Source organism: Mytilus galloprovincialis, chromosome 1 (genome assembly GCF_965363235.1).
Source record: "Mytilus galloprovincialis chromosome 1, xbMytGall1.hap1.1, whole genome shotgun sequence".
Lineage (NCBI taxonomy): Eukaryota > Metazoa > Mollusca > Bivalvia > Mytilida > Mytilidae > Mytilus > Mytilus galloprovincialis.
This window is the reverse complement of record NC_134838.1, coordinates 45539446-45562295: the sequence shown is the minus strand read 5'-3', so window position 1 is coordinate 45562295 and position 22850 is coordinate 45539446. Positions and strand designations below refer to the sequence as shown.

The window sequence follows — 22850 nt, the reverse complement described above, 5'->3', positions numbered from 1 at the left end:
ACATCTGTTGTTTTAAGATGAATTATTACAATTCAATATGATCTTTGATTTTATGAACTAATTCTTTCTACTTAAATTTTCCTGAAGGTGTTTTCTTTGAAGTTTTGTATCTTATCCTATTTTATGTGTCAAATCAATGTTTGTATTATATACATAAAATTCAGTAAACTCACTGACATTTGCAAGTGATTAATAGCGAGACAGTTAGAAGAAACTGCAAAAAAATATATTAGCTTTTTAAGTAGAATTTTCCAATTAAAAAAACTGTACCCTTATATAAAAAAGTAATTGAGGAATGCTTTATATGAATAATTTGTGAATTATACTTATATGAAATCTAGTTCAAATTCCCTTGAAAGGGCAACACCTACTGCTAAAATGAATTATACTTATATGAAATCTAGTTCAAATTCCCTTGAAAGGGCAACACCTACTGCTAAAAAAAAAAAGTTAAAAGTTATATGAAAACTTAAAAAAAAAGTTTAAAATAGTTAGGTTTTACTCTGAAAATAAAATCCTTGACATTATCAAAATCTTCATAAATGTACCAATTTTGAATTACTGACTTCCCAGAAAGTAATTCTCTGATATTTTATCGTTTGCAGTAACTTAAACTACAAGATCTCTCCTTATAACTTGGGCCACTACACAGCGAAAGTGTGGTGAGGGGAAAACAGTGATGAAAGAATGTAATCAAACATGCTCTTGAAGGTAAATAGTAAAAACATTCTTAAAGAACAAGTTTGATACAACAAATCATTTGATAATGAACATTAAAGAATAGTTTAACAAATGGGAACGCATGGAAAATATGAAAACAAATGGCATGGCTCTTTCAATTCACTTAACTGTCACCTTTTTCAAAAGCGCTTTTTTTGTTTTTTTGTTTAACAGTCACAATCTGAAAATCTCTGTGACAAACTCGAACTTTAACTGGCTTAATTATTAACCGAACATTCAAAATAGCTTATTTATTTAAAACCACAGGATTAGGACCTAAGGGCGGGCCTAGAAATATTTATCAAACTTATATGTACTGAAAGTAATGCCACTTTATACAACAGATCAATGATCTGTCACAAGTAGATTCTATCAAACGAACTTAAGCAGAAAATGTAACATTGAAAATTGCTAATTAATTTAGTTACCGGACCATGCCTTAGAGGACAGGGCATCAAACTGATTTATACTGATAGTAATTCAACTTATTCAGAAAATTTCAGGGACTAAATTATTTTGGCTCTTCCTTGACACTATTTGCGTGAATGGTTTTGAGAAACAATGATAGTCTGTCGGAAAGGGAAAAATAAATTGCTGACCTGTGTTAAGAGAGAGTCATATCTCTTGCACTATTAAACACCCTTGTAGATTTAAAAAAAGAGCAGGCTAATGCCGCTACAAGGCAGCACTAACATCCGCAAGGTGTAAAGGATTAACATAAGTTGCAAGAACTTGTTTCCCAATCCCCTATAAATAAATAAGTTTAAACTAATTCAACTTCATAGTAAATATTAATGATCGATCACAAGAAGGTCCTACCAAACTAACTTAAGCAGAAAACTAAACAATTATTGACGCAAGATACAGAGTTGTCGCCAGAAAATCAGTCCCTTTGTCCTGCTTTCAGCGAAGAATGCAGACCAAGCAAAATTCTGTTTTCAGTTTATAGTAAATACCTTCATCTGGTCCATTATTTGGCAGAATAATAGATTCTTTTACTGTTTTACCCTTTTTTAAAATACCTGAAATAAAAAATAAATTGCTAAACTTACTGGTTGGCCAGAAGAAAAAAGTGGCAAATTTTGTGTGTTTAATTGGCAGCTTGTGTAAATGAAATTTATATGTTAGTTTCACACTTGTGAAATCAGTTAGAACAAAATTCATTGTTAAATTAGGTGAGTGGCAAATATGTTACAGAAATATATCATTTTTACATCTTAAGTAGGGCAAAATATAAATCTATATCTGCACCTAATATAACCAGGTGCTCTGCAGGGCACAGCTTTATACGACCACAGTGGTTGATTCCTGAACGGTTGGGGCAAATTTGGTCACAATATTCAAGCTTGATACTGTCTGAATTTGGATTGTTATCAAATTTTTGACACAATAAAGGTTTTTGTCACAAAATAAATGTGGTCAAAGATCTAACAAATTTATTGCACAATACTGTGCAATTGAAGATTTCTTCTTGAAACTTTTCAAAATTTGAAATTTAAAAAATTTTGAAAAAAAAAAAGGAATCCCTCAAAAATCCCCCCCCCCCAACTTATTAAAACCCCCTTTAAACAATAACCCTTAAACTTAATCCCATCCTTTCCTTTGTAGTATGGAACCTTGTAGTACAATTTCAGAGAGATCCATACACTTAAACACAAGTTATTGTTTGGAAACTAGAAACATGCTTCTTTTTGGCCCCTAATTCCTACATATTTTGGGCAATTAATCCAAAACTTAATCCCAGCCTCCCTTTTATTATATGGAACAATGTGGTACAATTTTAGAGAGATCCATAAAATTACACACTATAAAAATGCTTCTTTTTGGCCCCTTTTGGCCCTTAATTCCTTTTGGACCCATAGCCCCATGAATGAATCCTTACCTTCTACTTGTGGTTTTAAACATTGTAGTACAATTTCAGAGCAATTGAAATACTTGTACACAAGTTATTATCCTTAAACTAGAAAAATGCTTGTTTTGGGCCCCTAATTCCTAAACAGTTGGGACCATCATCCCCAAAATCTATCCCATCCTTTCTTTTATGGTATTGAACCTTCTGAAAAAATTTCATAATGATCTATTCACTTGAACTAAAGTTACTGTCCGGAAACAAATGTGTCTTTGGATGACGCAGACGACGACATCATACCATTATATGATCCCAAATTTTTTTTTTTTGCAGTCATATAAAAACTTGACAAAGGTAAAGGTACAAATTGGGGCTAACAATAAACATGGCACTATAAAAATATAAAGATGTATGATACCATTATAAGACATAAAGTTTCTGGTTTAAAGTTTTACACTTAAGGCTATAAGATCCTTTAAACAAAAGTAAATAAAAGCTTTGGGTTGATGTGCATGTGAATTTTGTTCTTCGGTACTGGTACTACACATATCTAATGTTTTTAAAGATGTTATGCACCACAATCCAGGAATAAAGGGTTTTTAACTATTAAATAATGTGCATATTAATTGAGAATTATTTTTTCCCCATTGCTGAATTTACACATACTAATATTAGGGAAATATTTGGTCAATATTTAACAATGATTATTCCCTGGTCATTTCTGTATTGTAAAAAAAATGTAATGAGCTACTGTGTCATAATGTGAAAGAACTATATGATACCTTGAAATTGCCCCTGTAATTTGAACTCTAGGTTATATATTGATAAGTTAGAAGACATCAAGAGGCGCACAAGTTATTAATAAACAAATTCAAAAGCTTAAAAATCACAGAGCCATGGTGTATTAACTTTCTATTAAAGTTGAACTATTGTTAATTTGGTACTGATTTTACTTTCTAGTTTGATATATCTGGAGCTATTTTTTTTTTACAAGAACAATACCATTAAACAACCATATATCAGACATGTAACAGAGTTGTCAAGCCACAACTAGAGACTTGGAAATTTTCAGCTGGAGTCTAGGCTTTATAACTGGAGCTTTTATATCAACCTTTTATCAATGTGCATGATGTGGCATACCTGTCAACTGACCCGTATTCTGCGGGTGTGACCCGAGATTTTCACAATTCTGAGGGATCACCCGGGACACCCGCCGGGTCATTGAAATAACCCGGGAATTCCGAAAATGACCCGATTTCACCCGTATTTCTTAGCCTTGAGATTGATTTTCATAAGTAATATTTCTTTGAAATACCGGCAAATTTGTAATTCTTCCATGAACAGGCAGTTCATCTAGCTATGTAAACTGTCAAATTAAGTGACCCATTAAGTGCATGGCTTCACTTGACAGCTTTGGTGTCAAACACACTGTTAATTAACACCAATTACCTTAGCTTTAGGTCGTAAATAAATTGCACTACTGGTTTACAAACATATTTGAACTAGAGTTACTTCCCCTGATTTGTCACCATTCAAAATTATTCCTTATATTTACGTTTTATGGGTGAAAAAGATTAAATCATAAAAATATAAAATTCAAATACATATTGAAAAATAACTTTTCATTATTTTTATATCTTTATACAATTTTTTAAAAAAAGTTGAAAATTATTTTTTACATTTATACTTCCTTAAACTGTATTACTATATTTTACCATAGTCTAATTTCCTTGTCAATTGAGAGATGAATGTTGATAGATGTAATACCTCTACATGGTATGTTTCAAAGGTTTCATAGCCAGTAGTCTCATTTTAAAACTATATTTGAAAAATAAATTTTAGATGATGACAAAAAGTAAAGCACATAAGACTGAGTTACACAAATTTATAAAAATCTTTAAAAGTGCAATGAAATAATAATAAATAAGATTTAAAATGACTTAACCAAGTGAACATGCATTGATGTTTTGATATCTTTGATATACATTATAAGAAAATGTACCATAAATACTGAAATTCAGCTCGAAAAAGTTCGTACGCGTTATGACCCGAGATTTGATTCTTCAATGCAGGTCATGACCTGCATTTTCATCGTCACAGGTTGACAGGTATGATGTGGTTTGTTTTTTTTTTGTGTGTTTTAATCTGCAAATCTTCCGTTTTTGTCAACAAAGCAATGATTCCATACCTTTCAACACCTGCATAGCCATTTTTACTTGATAAAAATAGAAGATAAGGGGTTTTCAAATATTTATTATTATGAATAGTTCAAGATTAAGTGATTAGCCATCATACATAGTTGGCAAAAAGTATCTCTGCTTAAGCTACATTCTCAACTTTTGGTACCACTACTACACTACCACACTAATAACAGAAGGTGTTGAAATGATATACATTTGTAGTGGGCTTTCTTTTGGGTAGCTGTCTCCATATTTGGTCAAGTCATTAGGGCTACAATAGTCAGCTTTGCATTAAGTATAGTAAGCATGGTCTTGACCTTAGGCATTGGACATTGCACCATTTTAAATCAGATCTCCAGGCAGAGTTTGAATTTGGCTAGATACTTGGTCTTCTTTAATTTGCTGCTGGAGTATTTGGTGATAACATACAGTTTGCATTTTGTCAAATATGAAAATTTTAGAATTGTTCAAGACAAACATACTCATATAGGTATTCCTTTCGCTTGGATGGAATACAAGCCATAAATATCATATTTGAGTTGATTTCATTTGTCTCTGAAGTTCTGTATTTGATCCTTGCAGAATTGTTATCAACAGCATCAAATTAATTAAAGAATAAAGTCGTTGTTTATACAACTAATCTCTTGTCAGTATTTCACTTTTAATAATAAAGGTATGTGTCGCAAACTAGCTTGTTATCACCAGGTATTGCCAATTGTCTTTTATTGTTGTATAATCTAATCCTAAACACCTTCATTGAATTGCCTATTAATCAAAACAGGAAATAGTGACTTCCGGTTATCTCAGACTTTTCCTGTATCAATTTCGAGTTTCTCGGACTACTTCTCTGTCTGTATTCAAATTTTGTAAACAAAAATGTCTACTGAAAATTTTCGTGGTTGACATTTCCAAAAAAAAAAAAAAGCGGAAGATTTCAAATTTTAACAGGAGGGACGGAAGAGGGTCTAAAGCGGGAGATATATTATATGATTATTATTACCAGTACTTCAAAATCATCTGTGTACATTCTATATAAAAGCATAATAATTAAGTTTCAAAAACTAAATAAATTATTTAAAAATATCATTTCAAAATGGCAATATTGGTGACCAGATTTAAACCAAATTTTCAAGGATTTGTAAAAAAGTATTGTAATTGTCTCTGAACTTGAAGCTTACCTTTGCGATAGAATACAAAGACTGTTAGAGAAATGACTATTACCAAGACCAGAGGTATCACAACCCAAGTCATCACTTGCATCTTTTCTTTTTCTTCTTCTAAAAATTGGTTGTAAACAAAATCATATATTTCATTATCTAAAACAAAATGATGCAAAATATCATTATTTGTAAAAGGTATAAAGATTCTACCTACAGAAACATCAGACAAATTATATTTCAAATTCAAAGACCAAATTTTCTATAAAACATGCACATTCCTTCTATTTACAAACATTGGTAGGGGATTTTGATGTGGTATGATATTTTGATTTTACTTTGAGATGTCTAAGGTACCCTCAGTAACAATATAAATTATTATAACAGCCGAAACCTGTATATTAAGGTCAGCCAGCCACAGAAAACTGACTATATAAAAGATGTGACCTTTGATACAAAGCTTAATATACATAGATATTATAACATCAGGACAACCAGGTGCTCAACAGGGCGCAGCTTTGTACGACCGCACAGGTTTAACTCTGAACAGTTGGGGCAAGTATGGACACAACATTCAAGCTTGATACATCTCTGAATTTTGACTGTGATCAAATTTTTGACATAATATGAGTTTCTGACACAAAACAAATGTCAAGATCTTACAAATCTATTGCGCATTATTGTGCAATTAAAGATTTCTTCTTCAAACTTTTAAAAAATTTGGAAATTGAGAAATTTGGGGAAAAAAATTGAAAACTACTACCACCCCCCCCCCCCTTTTTTTGCCAATTAGTCCAAAACCTGACATATGTTAAATGTTTTTGAATAAACTCCCTTAGACTGCTTTTAGATTGTCCTAATTGTCCATTGACCATAAAAACCTAATTCAAAATCATTTTGCCCCTAATTCCTAAACTATTGGGACCATATCTCCCAGTTCAAACCTAACCTTCCTTTAGTGGTATTGAACCTTCTGGTAAAAATTTATAGAAATCCATTCACTAAAATATAAATTATTGTCTGGAAACTAAATGTGTCTTCGGACAATGACGACACAGACAACATGATAGCATTATACGACGCAAAATTTTTTTTGAGGTCCTATAAAAACAGTGCGACTTCACAGAACAGGATATTTGTTTGAAATAGATGATAGTAATAGCACATTTAACTGTAGCCTGATTTTCAAAATTCAGAACTTTTATGAACTTGGAACAAGTCAGAGCTTGACCTATTGTTAAGACATATGTCTATTGTTGAAGACTGTGTATTACCCTCTAGATATCTTTTAATTAAGTTTGTTGTTGGGTTATTGTCTCATGGAGGTATATCCCACATCACTGTTTTTTCCTATTTTTTTCCTATTTGCCTTTTCATAATACCTACTGTCCAAATTTTTTCCCATGTTTGAATTTTTTTTCAAGCTGATAAACCTGTGAACAAATTTAGCTTATTGGTGAAGTGTAAAATACTGTCATGCACAAAGTGATCACCCTGCGTTGGTTTGGCACAGCTTATAAATGTTTAAGCTCACCTGGTAATTGATCCTGTGTTAGTTTGGGTTCAATTCTAATTGGTGAATACTCCACATTGTGACTCAAAGGTTGATTGTCTTTATCATACGGCCTCACCTGTTAATAAAAAAAAATTTATAATATACAAACAAAATTTGGAAAAATTACCTAGTATATAAGAAATTCATATCCGTATCAAGTTATCAACAACATTGTTAAATTATATTATATCTTGTATAAACTAAATGCACTCTTGATATTTTTTTTTATAGAAATTAATTCAGTCTGCTCTTTTTAAAGGTAAACTAATTAAAAATAATAATTTTCAATTGGAAGGATTAAAATTCATCCAAAACCAAATATCGTGAATTAAGCTGTAATGAAAATTATGATACTGTCAATATCTTTTTTATTTGATGCTTTGAGAAGCATTAGCTTGCTTGATGCTTGATGGTAAAGTGCATTTCTACTCTCCTTAATACACGGATAAAACCATTACAAGAGTGTCTCGTTTGTATATTCTAAAAAAATAAATATGTTTAGTTTAAACAAAAGAGCCATAATGATAAAATGCCTAACTTTTTAAGACATCCATAGATCTCTCACTGAAGCCTACATATTTCAACAGATCAACATACAACCTTGAGTATGTGTAGAAAAAACTTTAAAATGCCAGGTCTGTAGTTGCAATGCTCAGAATATTGGAAGCATTGAATGTTTGTAAATATTCAGATTGTAATTGATATCATGTAAAAAAAATTACACACAGACATAATAGTGTTATATAACATTTTCCATTAAGTATGCAAGTTTTCAATGGTAATTGAAAGCAATGCAGGATAGAACAAAATATTCAAGAAATATTTATGTTCCTTGTCAAACAAAGTCAAATCTAAGTTTCAAGCCAAACAGATATAGGATAGAAGAACACGCCTATGTCAAGAAATCACATAACCAGATGCTCCGCAGGGCGTAGCTTTATACGACCGCAGAGGTTGAACCCTGAATGGTTAGGGCAAGTATGGACACAACATTCAAGCTGGATTCAGCTCTAAATTTGGATTGTGATTAAATAGTTGACACAGCATAGGTTTCTGACACAGAATGAATGTGTTCTAATGAACTTAAAATTTTTGTTTCTCTTAGAGCAATTCACTATGCTGTTGAATATTAATCCTCTCAAAAAAATGTTTGAAGAAATTTTCTTTTTTATTTATGAAATTTCAAATGAGAAAAATTGAACCCAATTTTTTTAATCACATCCCCCTTTCCCTTATTCCAAAACTAATCTCAATTAAAATTTCTAATGGAGTTTGCAACAATAACTACTCATTTAAATACATCATAAAATATTAAGATGTAAAAAAACTGCTTGTTATCACTGAATGGTAAAGATTATTTTAATTTATCAGTTGGTAGTAAAAAGTTAATATACATTGTATATTGTATATAACAAAGATTTAAGTTGATTCTGGACAAAGAAAGATAACTCCAATTAAAAAAAAATCTTGCTATTGCACAATATTTTGCAATTAGATATTTCTTGCTTACTATTCTGGACAAAGAAAGATAACTCTAATTAAATTTTTTTTTTATATTTCACAATATTGTGCAATTAGATATTTCTTGCCATTGCGCAATACTGTGCAATTGAAAAGACTTGCTATTGCACAATACTTAATATAATAATTTTAGATCCTGATTTGGACCAACTTGAAAACTAGGCCCATAATAAAAAATCTAAGTACATTTTTGAATTCAGCATATCAAAGAACTTCAAGATTTCAATTTTTGTTAAAATCAGACTAAGTTTAATTTTGGACCCTTTGGACTTTAGTGTAGACCAATTTGAAAACAGGACCAAAAATGAAGAATCTACATACACAGTTAGATTTGGTATATCAAAGAACCCCATTTATTCAATTTTTGATGAAATCAAACAAAGTTTAATTTTGGACCCCGATTTGGACCAACTTGAAAACTGGGCCAATAATCAAGAATCTAAGTACATTTTTAGATTCAGCATATCAAAGAACCTAACTGATTCATTTTTTGTCAAAATCAAACTAAGTTTAATTTTGGACCCTTTGGACCTTAATGTAGACCAATTTGAAAACGGGACCAAAAGTTAAGAATCTACATACACAGTCATGACAGTTAGATTCAGCATATCAAAGAACCCCAATTATTCAATTTTGATGAAATCAAACAAAGGTTTAATTTTGGACCCTTTGGGCCCCTTATTATGTTGGGACCAAAACTCCCAAAATCAAACCCAACCTTTCTTTTATGGTCATAAACCTTGTGTTTAAATTTCATAGATTTCTATTTACTTATACTAACGTTATGGTGCGAAAACCAAGAAAAATGCTTATTTGGGTCCCTTTTTGGCCCCTAATTCCTAAACTGTTGGGACCTAAACTCCCAAAATCAATACCAACCTTCCTTTTGTAGTCATTAACATTGTGTTTAAATTTCATTGATTTCTATTTACTTAAACTAATGTTATTGTGCGAAAACCAAGAATAATGCTTATTTGGGCCCTTTTTTGGCCCCTAATTCCTAAACTGTTGAGACCAAAACTCCCAAAATCAATCCCAACCGTTCTTTTGTGGTCATAAACCTTGTGTCAAAATTTCATAGATTTCTATTAACTTAAACTAAAGTTATAGTGCGAAAACCAAGAAAATGCTTATTTGGGCCCTTTTTGGCCCCTAATTCCTAAAATGTTGGGACCAAAACTCCCAAAATCAATACCAACCTTCCTTTTGTGGTCATAAACCTTGTGTTAAAATTTCATAGATTTCCATTCACTTTTACTAAAGTTAGAGTGCGAAAACTAAAAGTATTCGGACGCCGGACGACGACGACGACGACGACGACGACGACGACGACGACGCCGACGCCAACGTGATAGCAATATACGACGAAAATTTTTTCAAAATTTGCGGTCGTATAAAAAGTTCGTAATCGGGTGTAAAAAGCATCAATTTTCTAAAAATAGAAATTTGAACGAAAGGGGGATGGGAGGGCTAATTTGAAAATTTAAATTATTCTATTCTTTGATAACCTACTTTTCTCTAGATTCAATGTTCACAAATGATTAACGTAACTTAATAGAAGCCTATTGAAACGATTCAAAACTTGTCAGATAGGAAGTCAGCATGTCACTCAGTTATACCTCAACATCATGAAAATGCTAATTTTGATTATACAATACCAAAATGGGTCATTTTTACCAAACTTCTATCAAAAATAGATGTGAATCTTTTATTTTCATTCAGTTTGACAAATTGATACCATGAAAAATGATAAAACCATTCAAGTAAGTTGCAAAAGTACAGAATCTACATTTTACTGCTGATAACCTGACCATATTAAACATGACTATAAAAATAAACCAGTATTTATAAATATCTAAGGTGCGTCATTATTAATGCAATAAGATGGCTATTTCTGTACAAATGGACAATCAAGGTCTGTGTCAATGGTACTTAAACGTGAGCAATTCTCAGATATAGGAGTGAATTCATCAGCTCAATGTCAAGTATGTCAAACAACATTCAGACAAAACGCATCCTCAAGAAAAAAAACCACTTTAACGATAACATACCAAAATTGTCATATTAAAGTACAACTTCTTCGTTATCAACGGTTTTTTTCTAAATTTCATTAAATGCTCACAAAAAAAATCATTGTAATAAATATGACAGTATGAAACATATGAAAATTGTCATCACAACAGCCATAGACAAAACAAATTCAATAACATAATCTTTAAATATGGAATTAATATGAAGTTAAGGCCATTTGAAAATTGTCTATCATCACAACAGTCATAGACATAAAATACAATAACATAATCTTTAAGCATGGAATTAATATGAAGTTAAGGCCATTTGAAAATTGTCTATCATCACAACAGCCGTAGACATAAAATACAATAACATAATCGTTAAGTAAAGAATTAATATCACGTTAAAGTCCTTCATTATATCAAAAACATCCTGTTTAGTCTAAATGAAAATATCATTGAACAAAGAAACATCCTCTAATATTGTGGATCTAAGACAATGTAATAATAGGTCTTATAGTAAACAAATTAACCTAAATAAAGGTGATAAACATTGCTCTAATTCTACATGAAACAATTTCTTAGCTCTATTCATGAACAAAAAGAGACATCACCTATTTTGTATTTACTGAGTACACATAGTACATTACCGATCAGTAAATGACAAAATATTTTCAAGGAGTGTGCTTAAAAAAACATATTAGTTTTTGATATAAGGTTCATTTCTTGTATTATTACAGCTGTTGGCCTTCTATTGTTTCTTCCTTCTGCAGTTCAAAAAAGACAGCATCCTTAAAAAATACAAAAACACAGCTCAGGGGTAGAAGCACTGAATTAACCAGCTTGTCAAGTATGTTGTTCGATTTTCAGATTAAAAAACAACAAGAGAAAAACTCCCAATTGTCTGCAATCTATTTAGCAACAACAGACACCATTGTATCTAAATAGAGCCTTGTTTTTATTGTTAATGCCACTTCAATGACAGGAAAAAGTGAGCCAGTGATCTGTATTTCATGTTCTGCGACATTGTGTTCAATATTCCAAAAAAGTATGGTTAAAGTGGTATGGTAATTATCATCCATAAACAAAGTTATGGTTACACCAAAGTCGTCTTTCAAGCCTAAAGATAATGTGTACTCATTTAACATAAAAATTTATGGTTTACTTGTACGGATTAAACCCCCAAAAATCCAGGAAAAGTGGTATCTGGAAAAACAATGAATTCTCAGTAATTCTGACTATACACCAGATATTACTGTACTGTAAATTCAGAAATTATTTTGAAAATGCAACAGGGCTCTAATTGCAATAATTTAAACTTGCATTTTGAAATTTTTTATATAATTCAACGGAATTTTTTGCAATATCGCAAAAAAAAATAAAAATCTTAATTAAGTCCAAAATGATAAAATCGCAATAATAAATGCACACAATAATTTCTGAATATGCAGTATTTAATGCAACAATATGATGAAACTTCAATAGAAAAAGTCCACACAAGTTGGATAATCATCTCTATACCCTGAACATATTTCATGACATCCCATTGATGACATGAGAATATAGTAAGCTTGTACTAATCTGACTTGGTTTTCTTATTGAGAAGCAAATTACCTGTATACTGTAGTTTTCTCCTGGTGATAGACATAATGTCACATTGTTACCAGGCTGAAAGATAAAACATCCAAGGTATCATTATTCTGTTATACAGATGAAAGCGATACTTAAAAAGATATATATTTACTGCAGGCTAGACAATAAATCAATTGGTTTAATTGTGCCAATAAGTTCAGTCTGTGTCTGTTGATCTGTCATTCCAAACCACTGTTGGTTACTGAATGCTCCTTTTTTAGTATCTATCCTACTAACCATGAAACTTGCAAGTAATTTTCTTCTGGAAAAGTTAATGTTTATTGTCCACCTTCCAATAGATCCCTTAAGATATAGTTGGGAACCTGCCAATATTTGTGTTGTTTTTCTTTCAAATATGAAAATCGGCATCCAGTTTCCTGACAGAGAGAATCATAGATACTCCCACTTATGAAAAAAAATCTCAAAATTTCTCAAACTTTCATCTCATTTATTAGTCTTTTAAAAACTGATGTGAAACGGGTTTTATCTAACAACCTTATTACAAATCTCTGAGGAGTATGCAGGCAAAATTTAGCCCCAATCCAACATTTCCCCATTTCCTACCTGTTGCCATAATCATTCTTTTTGAAAGTGTTCTAATGTGTTCATATCCTAGATATGCACGAAATGTTTGCCACTGGACATAAACCACCACACATATTGCCTGTATAAAGTCAAGATGATCAGGACCATGTGTTTTCTGTTGTTGTTTGTAGGTCTATTTGAAAGAATTTGAAAGAAGTCAGATATAACAGATGGGTTTGACCTATGTTTGGTTATTCCTGTTATTATTTTTATGTCGAATTAAATGAAAATTTTCACCAGTATAATGTTTGGATATATATTACCTATCACATTCAATAGATTCAAATATCTTGGACATTTGGAACCAAGGCTCAACTGGTATTTGTGAGGTGATGTCATCATATGATGTGCTATTGGGTTGGTGGGGTTTGGTTTTTTTTTTGGGGGGGGGGACAACAAAAACAGCTCACTGTAAATACCAATAAAGATTAGCAGAAAAAAATCTTACAATTTATTGCTCCTGTTTTTTGTTAGGCCAAATAAAAATATATGTGTGGTTCCAGTAACCCGACCGACCCTAGTTAAAACCCCCCGACCCTAGAACTTTTTTTTTCATTACTGAAAAATAAATTTTCAAACGATAAAATTTTGAGGATTGTGAATTAAAATAATTAAATTCATTGATTTCTGTCATCTGAATTTCCATCACAAGTATCTGTTATGGCTAAAATGCAACAATTCATAACAGAATGCAACAAAATTAACTAAAAACGTATCATGACTGTTTATTTTACAACCAAACACATGGAATAGGATCCCAGTTAGGGCAACCAGTCCGGTACCCACGAATGTAGTTCTTAAAAAAAATATATAACTTTTGTTATAAATTGTGTAGTGTTATTATTTCACTAGTTCTGTAACTGAATGTAGATTTATTTGAAAGGGTAGGCTTTCTAGTTTGAATTTCTGTAAAAATTTTGATTGATTTAAATGTAATCTGGCGTCAGTACATAGAGTAAATTGACTAAATTCTAGCCTTTATTCTTTCCCGGAAGTAGACAGACTGACCCTGTTGTCAATAAAAACAAAATTTTGCAACGGAATGCCGGTCATGAGGCACTGAGATTGTACTTAGACACTTCAAAATGAATGCCTAACATGAACCAGAAGTCCCAAGGTGGCTATCAAAATTATTTATTGAACAGGACCCTATGTATTTACTATGATTTTCAATGCGTTCCAATGGGGCAAATAATTGGGTCCCCGTTCCTGTCAGAGAGCATGTTTTGAACACTTCAATCTGCAATTGTAAGCTCATTTTTGAAGTTTCATGGATGAAATTTGGCTACTGGCTTCAAAATTCAATAAGGAAAGCAATGATATAATTATTTTTAAAATTTGAATTAAACTTTTTAAATTAAATTGAAATTTAAATTTATGAAATTTAAAAAAGTTTGTTTTTCAATTTAAAGTTTAAAAAAAGGGCACAGAAAGGTCATTTTGTCTGTATTATGTATTCCTACACTTGTAAGTTAAAATGGAGGGATTTTTGAAAAATATCAGCAAACAGTATTAGAAAGAGCCACAGGGAAAGAAATAATAAATGTGTTATATGGGATCAGGGGACAGTGAAAGATGGAAAATATGGGCTTATTTCTTTATAGTATCTTATTTCTGGGACCTGAAAAAAGAAAAAAATCCCATAGTTTCAGTTTTGGGTCTTTTAATAAGTTTTTGATAAATTGTGGCTATTAAATAAATCATTTAAGTGCCACGGTTCAGCTATGAAAGTTGTGTGCGAATCCAGCTCACATTTATTTAGAGCCGCATCACACACATAACCACATATATTATTGTGTAAACTCAGAAACACTTGCCAGGGACTCTCTAATTTTACATTTTTTGGAAGATATTTAAGGGGTAGGGCTATAATATAGCTTATTAAAGCAATTTAAACTGAAGTGTACAACAATTTTAGACTCCCTTTTAAAGATTTTGATGGTCCTTAAAAGGACCGTTTATTTTATCTGTATCTGTTTCAGCAGTAGATGCATGGGGCTATATCTTCCTTGGTTTTAGAACTTTTGAACATCAGCTTCTGGTTAAGGAAACACTTAGTGCTCTTTTAATAGTTTCACTGTTTGAATTTCATTTTCATTAATGCTTCTTTCCTAAGTTTCATTTTTAAAAGTTCCTGCATTAATAACTTGTCTTTGTTATCTATATCCAGGTTGGTGAACTTGGACTAAAGTACATGGATCTCAGCCACCAAGAGTTTCAGTGTCGCCGAGAACACACATATGAACTAGTGGGACATTCAGACCAGTTAAAAGTACAACAACGCACAGTAGCATTAAGCGGTCAGGAAGATCAAGGATTGCCCTCCACATCTGTTAAACTATAGGAGGTGCTGTTTGACTGGTTTTAGCTACAAGTGAGAACTTCTCTGCATCTAGCCTCTTATATTGTATTTTAAATGACCTTAGCAGACTATTTGAAGACTTTGTCTCATATTTTATACCCTTGTTATGGGGTATGCTTGTTTTGCATATGTAATTCTTTAAAACGGAAGATTTTTTTATTTTAATTGAAAAAAAAAATATATTTAATTTATTTTCAAACAAATTTTGGTTTCAACTATATTTCCATACAAAGAATGAATTTATCTATCTTATGCAATTTACAGAATGTAAATATCTCTTAAAATAAAAAAGTTTTGATGATTTTTAGCATATTTTCTTCATGAATTTAAGATTTTCTACGATCAATTTTCTGGTATTTGAGATGTTATAGATAAGGATCTATAATTCTGTAACTGTTTGATAAATTCTTTTGAAACTTTGCATAATAACTACTGAGATGTATATCTTTATTTTAAAAGTGCAGTTTTAAGTCTGGGGAAAAAAATAAAGTCTGACAGGAATAGGATCCCAGTTAGGGCAACCAGTCCGGTACCCACGAATGTAGTTCTTAAAAAAAATATATAACTTTTGTTATAAATTGTGTAGTGTTATTATTTCACTAGTTCTGTAACTGAATGTAGATTTATTTGAAAGGGTAGGCTTTCTAGTTTGAATTTCTGTAAAAATTTTGATTGATTTAAATGTAATCTGGCGTCAGTACATAGAGTAAATTGACTAAATTCTAGCCTTTATTCTTTCCTGGAAGTAGACAGACTGACCCTGTTGTCAATAAAAACAAAATTTTGCAACGGAATGCCGGTCATGAGGCACTGAGATTGTACTTAGACACTTCAAAATGAATGCCTAACATGAACCAGAAGTCCCAAGGTGGCTATCAAAATTATTTATTGAACAGGACCCTATGTATTTACTATGATTTTCAATGCGTTCCAATGGGGCAAATAATTGGGTCCCCGTTCCACATGTAAAAATGGTGGACTTCCGGTTGGGGCGTGTATAATAACGGAAACAAATTCGGTAAACACACGATTTTTTTCCGGATTTTGACTTGCAAAAATAAAAATTAAAAAAAAAAAAAAAATTTGCCGACCTACCGACCCTATTTTTTAAAAGTATGTAACTGGAACCACACATATATTTTTATTTGGCCCTTAGTATAGAATTAAAAAGAAAATGCTAACATTGAAATATATCTGTCTGTTTTTAATTTCAATGAAAAAAATGGCGATACTTAAACATGTATTCAGAGTTACTGAACCATGACTAAAGGTGCATGCCAATGATGACCATAAAACCTTCATGGAATTAAGATGTGCTAATTATAAAAATAACACAATTGCATACCAAATATAAAATCATTCTGAATACCAGTGTTTCTTTTCAAAAAAGGGATATATAAATATATGTATTATATATATCATGTACCGTACAAAAACTAGAGGCTCTCAAGAGCCTGTATCGCTCACCTGATTTTACTTGGGTTTTTGAAATCATATAAAAAAATATAAAATTTGGCTAAAAGTAACAACACTTGGCCAGCTTCTCATAAGGAAAGGAACATTCATGCTATGTTTGATTTCATTCAATTCAGTGGTTCTTTAGAACAAGACTTTTGTATGCATTGCATATAGGGTCCTATGTTCAACTAAGTCCCCAACTGGAGGCCATCTTGGATGTTGCAATGGCGACAAAGTAACAACACTTGGTCAGTATCTCATTAGGAACATTCATGCTATGTTTGGTTTCATTCCATTTAGTGTTTCACTAAAAGAAGACATTTGTATGTATTTCCCGTAGGGTCCTATGTTAAACTAAGTCCCCCGCTGGCGGCCATCTTGGATAATGGATCGGCTACAAAGTAACAACATTTGGTCAGCACCTCATAAGGAACATTCATGCTATGATTTGTTTCATTCCATTCAATGGTTCTCTAAAAGAAGACATTTTGATATATTTCCCTTGGGTCCTATGTTAAACTAAGTCCCCTGCTGGCGGCCATCTTGGATGATGGATCGGCTACAAAGTAACAACACTTGGTCAGCACCTCATAAGGAACATTAATGACATGTTTGGTTTCATTCCATTCAGTGGTTCTCTAAAAGAAGTCATCTGTATGCATTTCCCATAAGGTCCTATGTTAAACTAAGTCCCCTGCTGACGGCCATCTTGGATGATGGATTGGCTACAAAGTAACAACACTTGGTCAGCATCTCATAAGGAACATTAATGCCATGTTTGGTTTCATTTCATTCAGTGGTTCTCTAAAAGAAGTCATTTGTATGCATTTCCCATAGGGTCCTATGTTAAACTAAGTCCCCCGCTGGAGGCCATCTTGGATGATGGATCGGATACAAAGTAACAGCACTTGGTCAGTACCTCATAAGGAATATTCATGCCATGTTTGGTTTTATTCCATTCAGTGGTTCTCTAGAAGAAGTTCAAAATGTAAAAAGTTAACGACGACGGACGACGTGGACGGACAACCGACGCCAAGTGATGAGAAAAGCTCACTTGGCCCTGTGGGCCAGGTGAGCTAAAAAAAGAGAAGAAATAAAGCAAAATAAGGCTATCAGTGAAGTGCACATGTGAAGACAATCAATAGCAATTTGAAATTAGTAAATTGCTTCACTTGACAGCAGGCCTTGTTTCCATTACTAACACTGAAGGCTTTAGTTTTATCTGCTGACAACAGAGACAATGTCTAAATAAGGGATTAATATAAAGACAAACAGTGCAATAAATTGTTGATAACTCTCTGGTGACCTTCATAACTAATTCTAAGGATTCTTAAAGTTCACAAAAGTAGGTATATATTTTACACAGTAAACAAATCAATTGTAAAACATTAATCTTTCAGCTGATCATAAAACGTCTTTTACCTTAAGCTTGAAATGGGAAAGGGCAGATAGATGTTTAACCTTCGACTGATCATTTTCCTACCATGCATTTTTAATGATATTTGAAAATGAGCAAATATCTATTTTACAGTCTCATGTTAAACCAGTTCTTATAAACCAAATGGAAACTTCTACCATTAGACCACCTAGGTGTTATACATGGATTGGCTGTTTAATAATTGTCTACTTAATATCCAGTAGGAAATATTACAAGCACATAGTAAAGCAAACGGATACATGCCAGAATATTTGTTCCAACAGGAACAGGTATTATGGCAATGTTTATAACAAAGTTTCTGGTGGAATTTCTGTTAGGCGACACAAATATACCTTGACATTCTGTCTCTATGCTCACCAATCTTTATGTTTACTACTATATGGCATAGGCAGAGAAGCAGCAAATGCCATTTAAAATGTCCTTGGTTTGACCCAACAAAGGATTGAACACTGAACATTCATCAAGGCAATTTGTATATCTAATTATCTCTCCATGAAATGACATAATCATGCTAGCTATTGGTATATTTGTGTCAATACACATATATTGTAACGAAATGTTGGTCCCTTGAAATGGAACTTGTTTCCCCTAAAATTGTGTGATGACATGTTTAAATCTTACTGATAATTGACTGTTCCTATTATATATTTCTTGTACAACTATATTTAAACATTGTAAACTTTTTTATTATTCTTGTCTATGTTTTTACAATCAGAACACCTGTGAATTATTTACTTCAAATGACCTACAATGACGTCATTACTAATTTTGGTAGTCACTAGTTCCAGTTTTGGTAATTTAGGTATTTACGAAATGGCAAATGGTAAACAGTAAACCAAATCGGTAGATTGGTTTACCTAAGTTCAAATACGGCAGAGAATACGGATAAGACTTCAGTACAACTTGACCCTGGGCAAGTAACACATGCTAATTCCAAGATATTTTAATACACACGTACAGACATCATTTACCAAACCAAGTAGTAACCAAACAGCCAACACTATTACAATGTAGGAGGAGACTGTATACTGTTGGTTTGTTAATTCCGTAACATGTTGCATTTAGAAAATAACTTCTCGAGAGAAACTTTATCGTTTGGCATTGAATTTGATTTGCCCTTTGCGGATTACCAAACTATAGCTAGAAAACTTTCAGGGTATATTTATCCTCTATTCATATTCTTTAACTATTTAACGAGCCTGCTATTTTTACAAACATTGAGAGTTACCATACAAAACCTATACTCCAATTTACCCTTTATATCCTAGTCATAAGTCTACCAGAGTAACTGACCTTACCAGGATAACCCACCTTACCTGGGTGTAAACAGATAACTAGAGTACTAAGAAACCAGAGTACCAAGCTACCAAAGAAGGGTCACCAGTTATAACTTTTATTTTTTCTATACTCATAAAGTCTTACACAACACATTCTTATAGCAATGCACTAAAGGATAAACATTTAACACTAAGGCCTGACCGCTCAGTTTTCAATACAATATGACAGAGAAGATACTTTCTATCTAAAATATATGGAATGGGACGGCTATTGGATGTCTCAATTACCATAAAAGATGCATAACCCTAACCTATTACTAACACTAATTTACATCCTATTCCTGAACATAACTCTAATCTTAAATACAGAGTCTGATAAATTAAATCAAAAGCCTTTGTTATTCTTGTGTAATTTTGTTTTGGTTCATTTGTATGTTTCAGAGTTAGTAGCATCCATTTTGCTGAAATAGTACATGTTATAGTTTAAGGGCCAGATGAAACCAGCTTTAGTTGTTAAAGTGCCAGACCCATTTGTGGCCTTGGGCTGTTTTCTGTTTTTTTAGTCAGGTTGTTGTCTCTTTGACACCTTCCATGTTTCTATTCTATATTCTATCATTACAATTTGTCTCTTAAATACTCATCAAAACGAAAATCTTCTCTTTGACCTGAATCTAGTCACTTATTTGCAAAGATGACATAACTCAGAGGTAAGATTAGATAATTATAGATTATCGTTGGTTATCTCAACGAGATTGATTTTCTGCTTGAGCCGGTACAGCGAAAGTGAGAAAAGCAATCGAGTTGAGATGACCAATGATAATCTGTTAATTGCTGTTTTACCTATGAAAACGTTGTTGATTTCCATGACAACGGCACATGTTTCCTTAGTTTCTAGTGATAATTTTCTTATCACTTGACTCGGCTGAGAACGGAAATTATCGGTCAACAAGATCAAAGGAAAATTGTAAAACATGAATAAAACACATTTTAGTGTAACGTCACTGTATTTAGTGAACTTACATATTTAAATGAAGCATGTTGTACTTCTTTGCTGTTCAGATTAATAAGACTGACAAGGTGACTGTAGGCCTTGGTAAATGGTGGATGTACAACTACTATAACACAATTAGTCACAGTGTCTGCTGTTTCTGTGAAGTAGATCTCTGGCTTCCAACTATAGTATGGTACTGAAATAACAAATCAAAAGAATACATAAAGAGTGCATTTGTTTCTAACCCAAAATTTTGTCATCGATGACTATCGTTTAGTAAACATAAAGCTGCTAAAAAAAAAATACATCATTTAATGAATTTTATCGACCCTGTGTAGTGAGACAGAAATATATTACACACACTTACTGTAAACACACAGGTAAAAATGTGGGAAATGAATAACAAAGACTTTGTGAAAACAACCTGTGCTTGTAATTATTTAAACTACAGATACAGAGACAAATGTATTGTTTACATGTCTAAACAATTAACGATCAACGACTACTATTTGCGTGTATTGTTCATGTGTACGATGTCAACGTTGACCAAAAAATGTAGAAACAATGGATTAAACTTCTACAATGTAATCGTTTACAACGTTTAGATTAGAAACAAATGCGCTCAAAGTTACATCCCACTCTTTTATTTGACTAATGTACATTGTGCCACTGCATGTAATGTTAGATGTAATCTCTTCAACTGGACAATTCAACTTTTAATTTTAAAATGGGAAGGTTTTATACATTTACAATTATAATTAACTAACGAAAGTGGAGAAATATCATATTTAATGATATTATAAGATTGAATGTAATTTCATAATTATTCTGAGTTTTTTTTATTGTTCTCAACTCAAAAGAGGGGTATGATGAGGAAACTGTTTTTTTTCCACTTTAATTAGAAAATCCAAAAGTTAAATAATGCTGCCAAAACTCATCTTTAGAAAATCATGAAATGTAAATTAAGAGAAAGAAAATCTTAATCAAAGGAATATAATTTACAATTGTTGTATTGAATTGTAGAATATAAATAAGTATCAAGGTCATGATGAACTATTTCAAACTATTTAAACACATCAATTTAGGTCACAGTGACCTAGTTATAAACAATGATTACATATATGGATATTATTAATCAATTCTGACATGAATACCCAGTACAAGAATGTCACAAGCTTCTACCTAATCAAATATAATAAAGAATATATACAACAGAGTAATAACTAGCTGTCCTTCACTTGTTACTAAATAAAGCACAGCCACTGAGATCCATAAAAGAAGTCTGTATATCTATCTACGTTAACAGTAATGACATCTATTGATTATTTCAAGCAAGATGATGGTTGGAAAGGTTGGTCTAACCTTTTACGTTCTTCTCCCGAACAATTACCAAGTTATATCATAACTTTAATATGAGAGGACATTCACCATGTACTAATAAAGTAGGGAGAAAGGACTAGCAATATGGCAGTCAATACTTATAAATGGTATCTTGAATCTTGATATATATTAAGTACATTGAAATAGAGTACTGTTTAATTTCAACACCATATAAGTATTATAAAATGTGACTTGTAACAACTGTTCCAATAAAACATAGATTTAACATAGGGAAGACACTTTTAAATGCAGTAACCATCTATATAAATATTATTTTATATAAAGATAATTTTAGAATTTACTGACTTTTTCACTGATATATAGTGCACCCAACCATAATTAAGGTTTCAAATTGTTCCCCTGGGTAAAAACAAAAGATTCTGGTTATAATAAATTCAAAGATTATATCTTAAATTCTAACATGACGTTCTTCAAACGCTTTGAGTACACACCCGTGGTAAAATATGAATATATTGTTTGGGCTGTTCCAATGGTACTCCCACGTCATATGCTTTTTTATGAATGAGCTACCCGAAGTCATAGAATGATGACGTCAGAATATAAGCATTTTACTGGAAAATACTCGCTTTAGAATCATCACAACAAGGAAATGTAAATAAACCATGCTAAAATGTGTTATATAAGCCATTTTTGTATACAAATAAGACATATAAGTACAATTATCATTTATATTCATATACATCTATCTAAATATGTTATTGTAAATAGTTAT

The 22850-nt window shown here is 31.9% G+C and overlaps 1 protein-coding gene across 4 annotated transcripts in view; it reads right to left on the bottom strand.

Annotated features, from left to right (window-relative positions):
• The window catches only part of LOC143075756 (uncharacterized), a 95077-nt gene that overhangs the window by 12215 nt on the left and 60012 nt on the right, over positions 1 to 22850 (bottom strand). For 3 of the 4 annotated variants that reach the window (XM_076251323.1, XM_076251341.1, XM_076251333.1), the window contains 5 exons: positions 20767 to 20933; positions 12609 to 12662; positions 7441 to 7537; positions 5928 to 6065; positions 1677 to 1742 (listed from right to left, as the gene is read on the bottom strand). In XM_076251323.1, the coding sequence (XP_076107438.1) occupies positions 1677 to 1742; positions 5928 to 6065; positions 7441 to 7537; positions 12609 to 12662; positions 20767 to 20933 (522 nt within the window). The remainder of the gene's footprint in view (positions 1 to 1676; positions 1743 to 5927; positions 6066 to 7440; positions 7538 to 12608; positions 12663 to 20766; positions 20934 to 22850) is intronic. The other variant, XM_076251327.1, reaches the window with a different exon arrangement.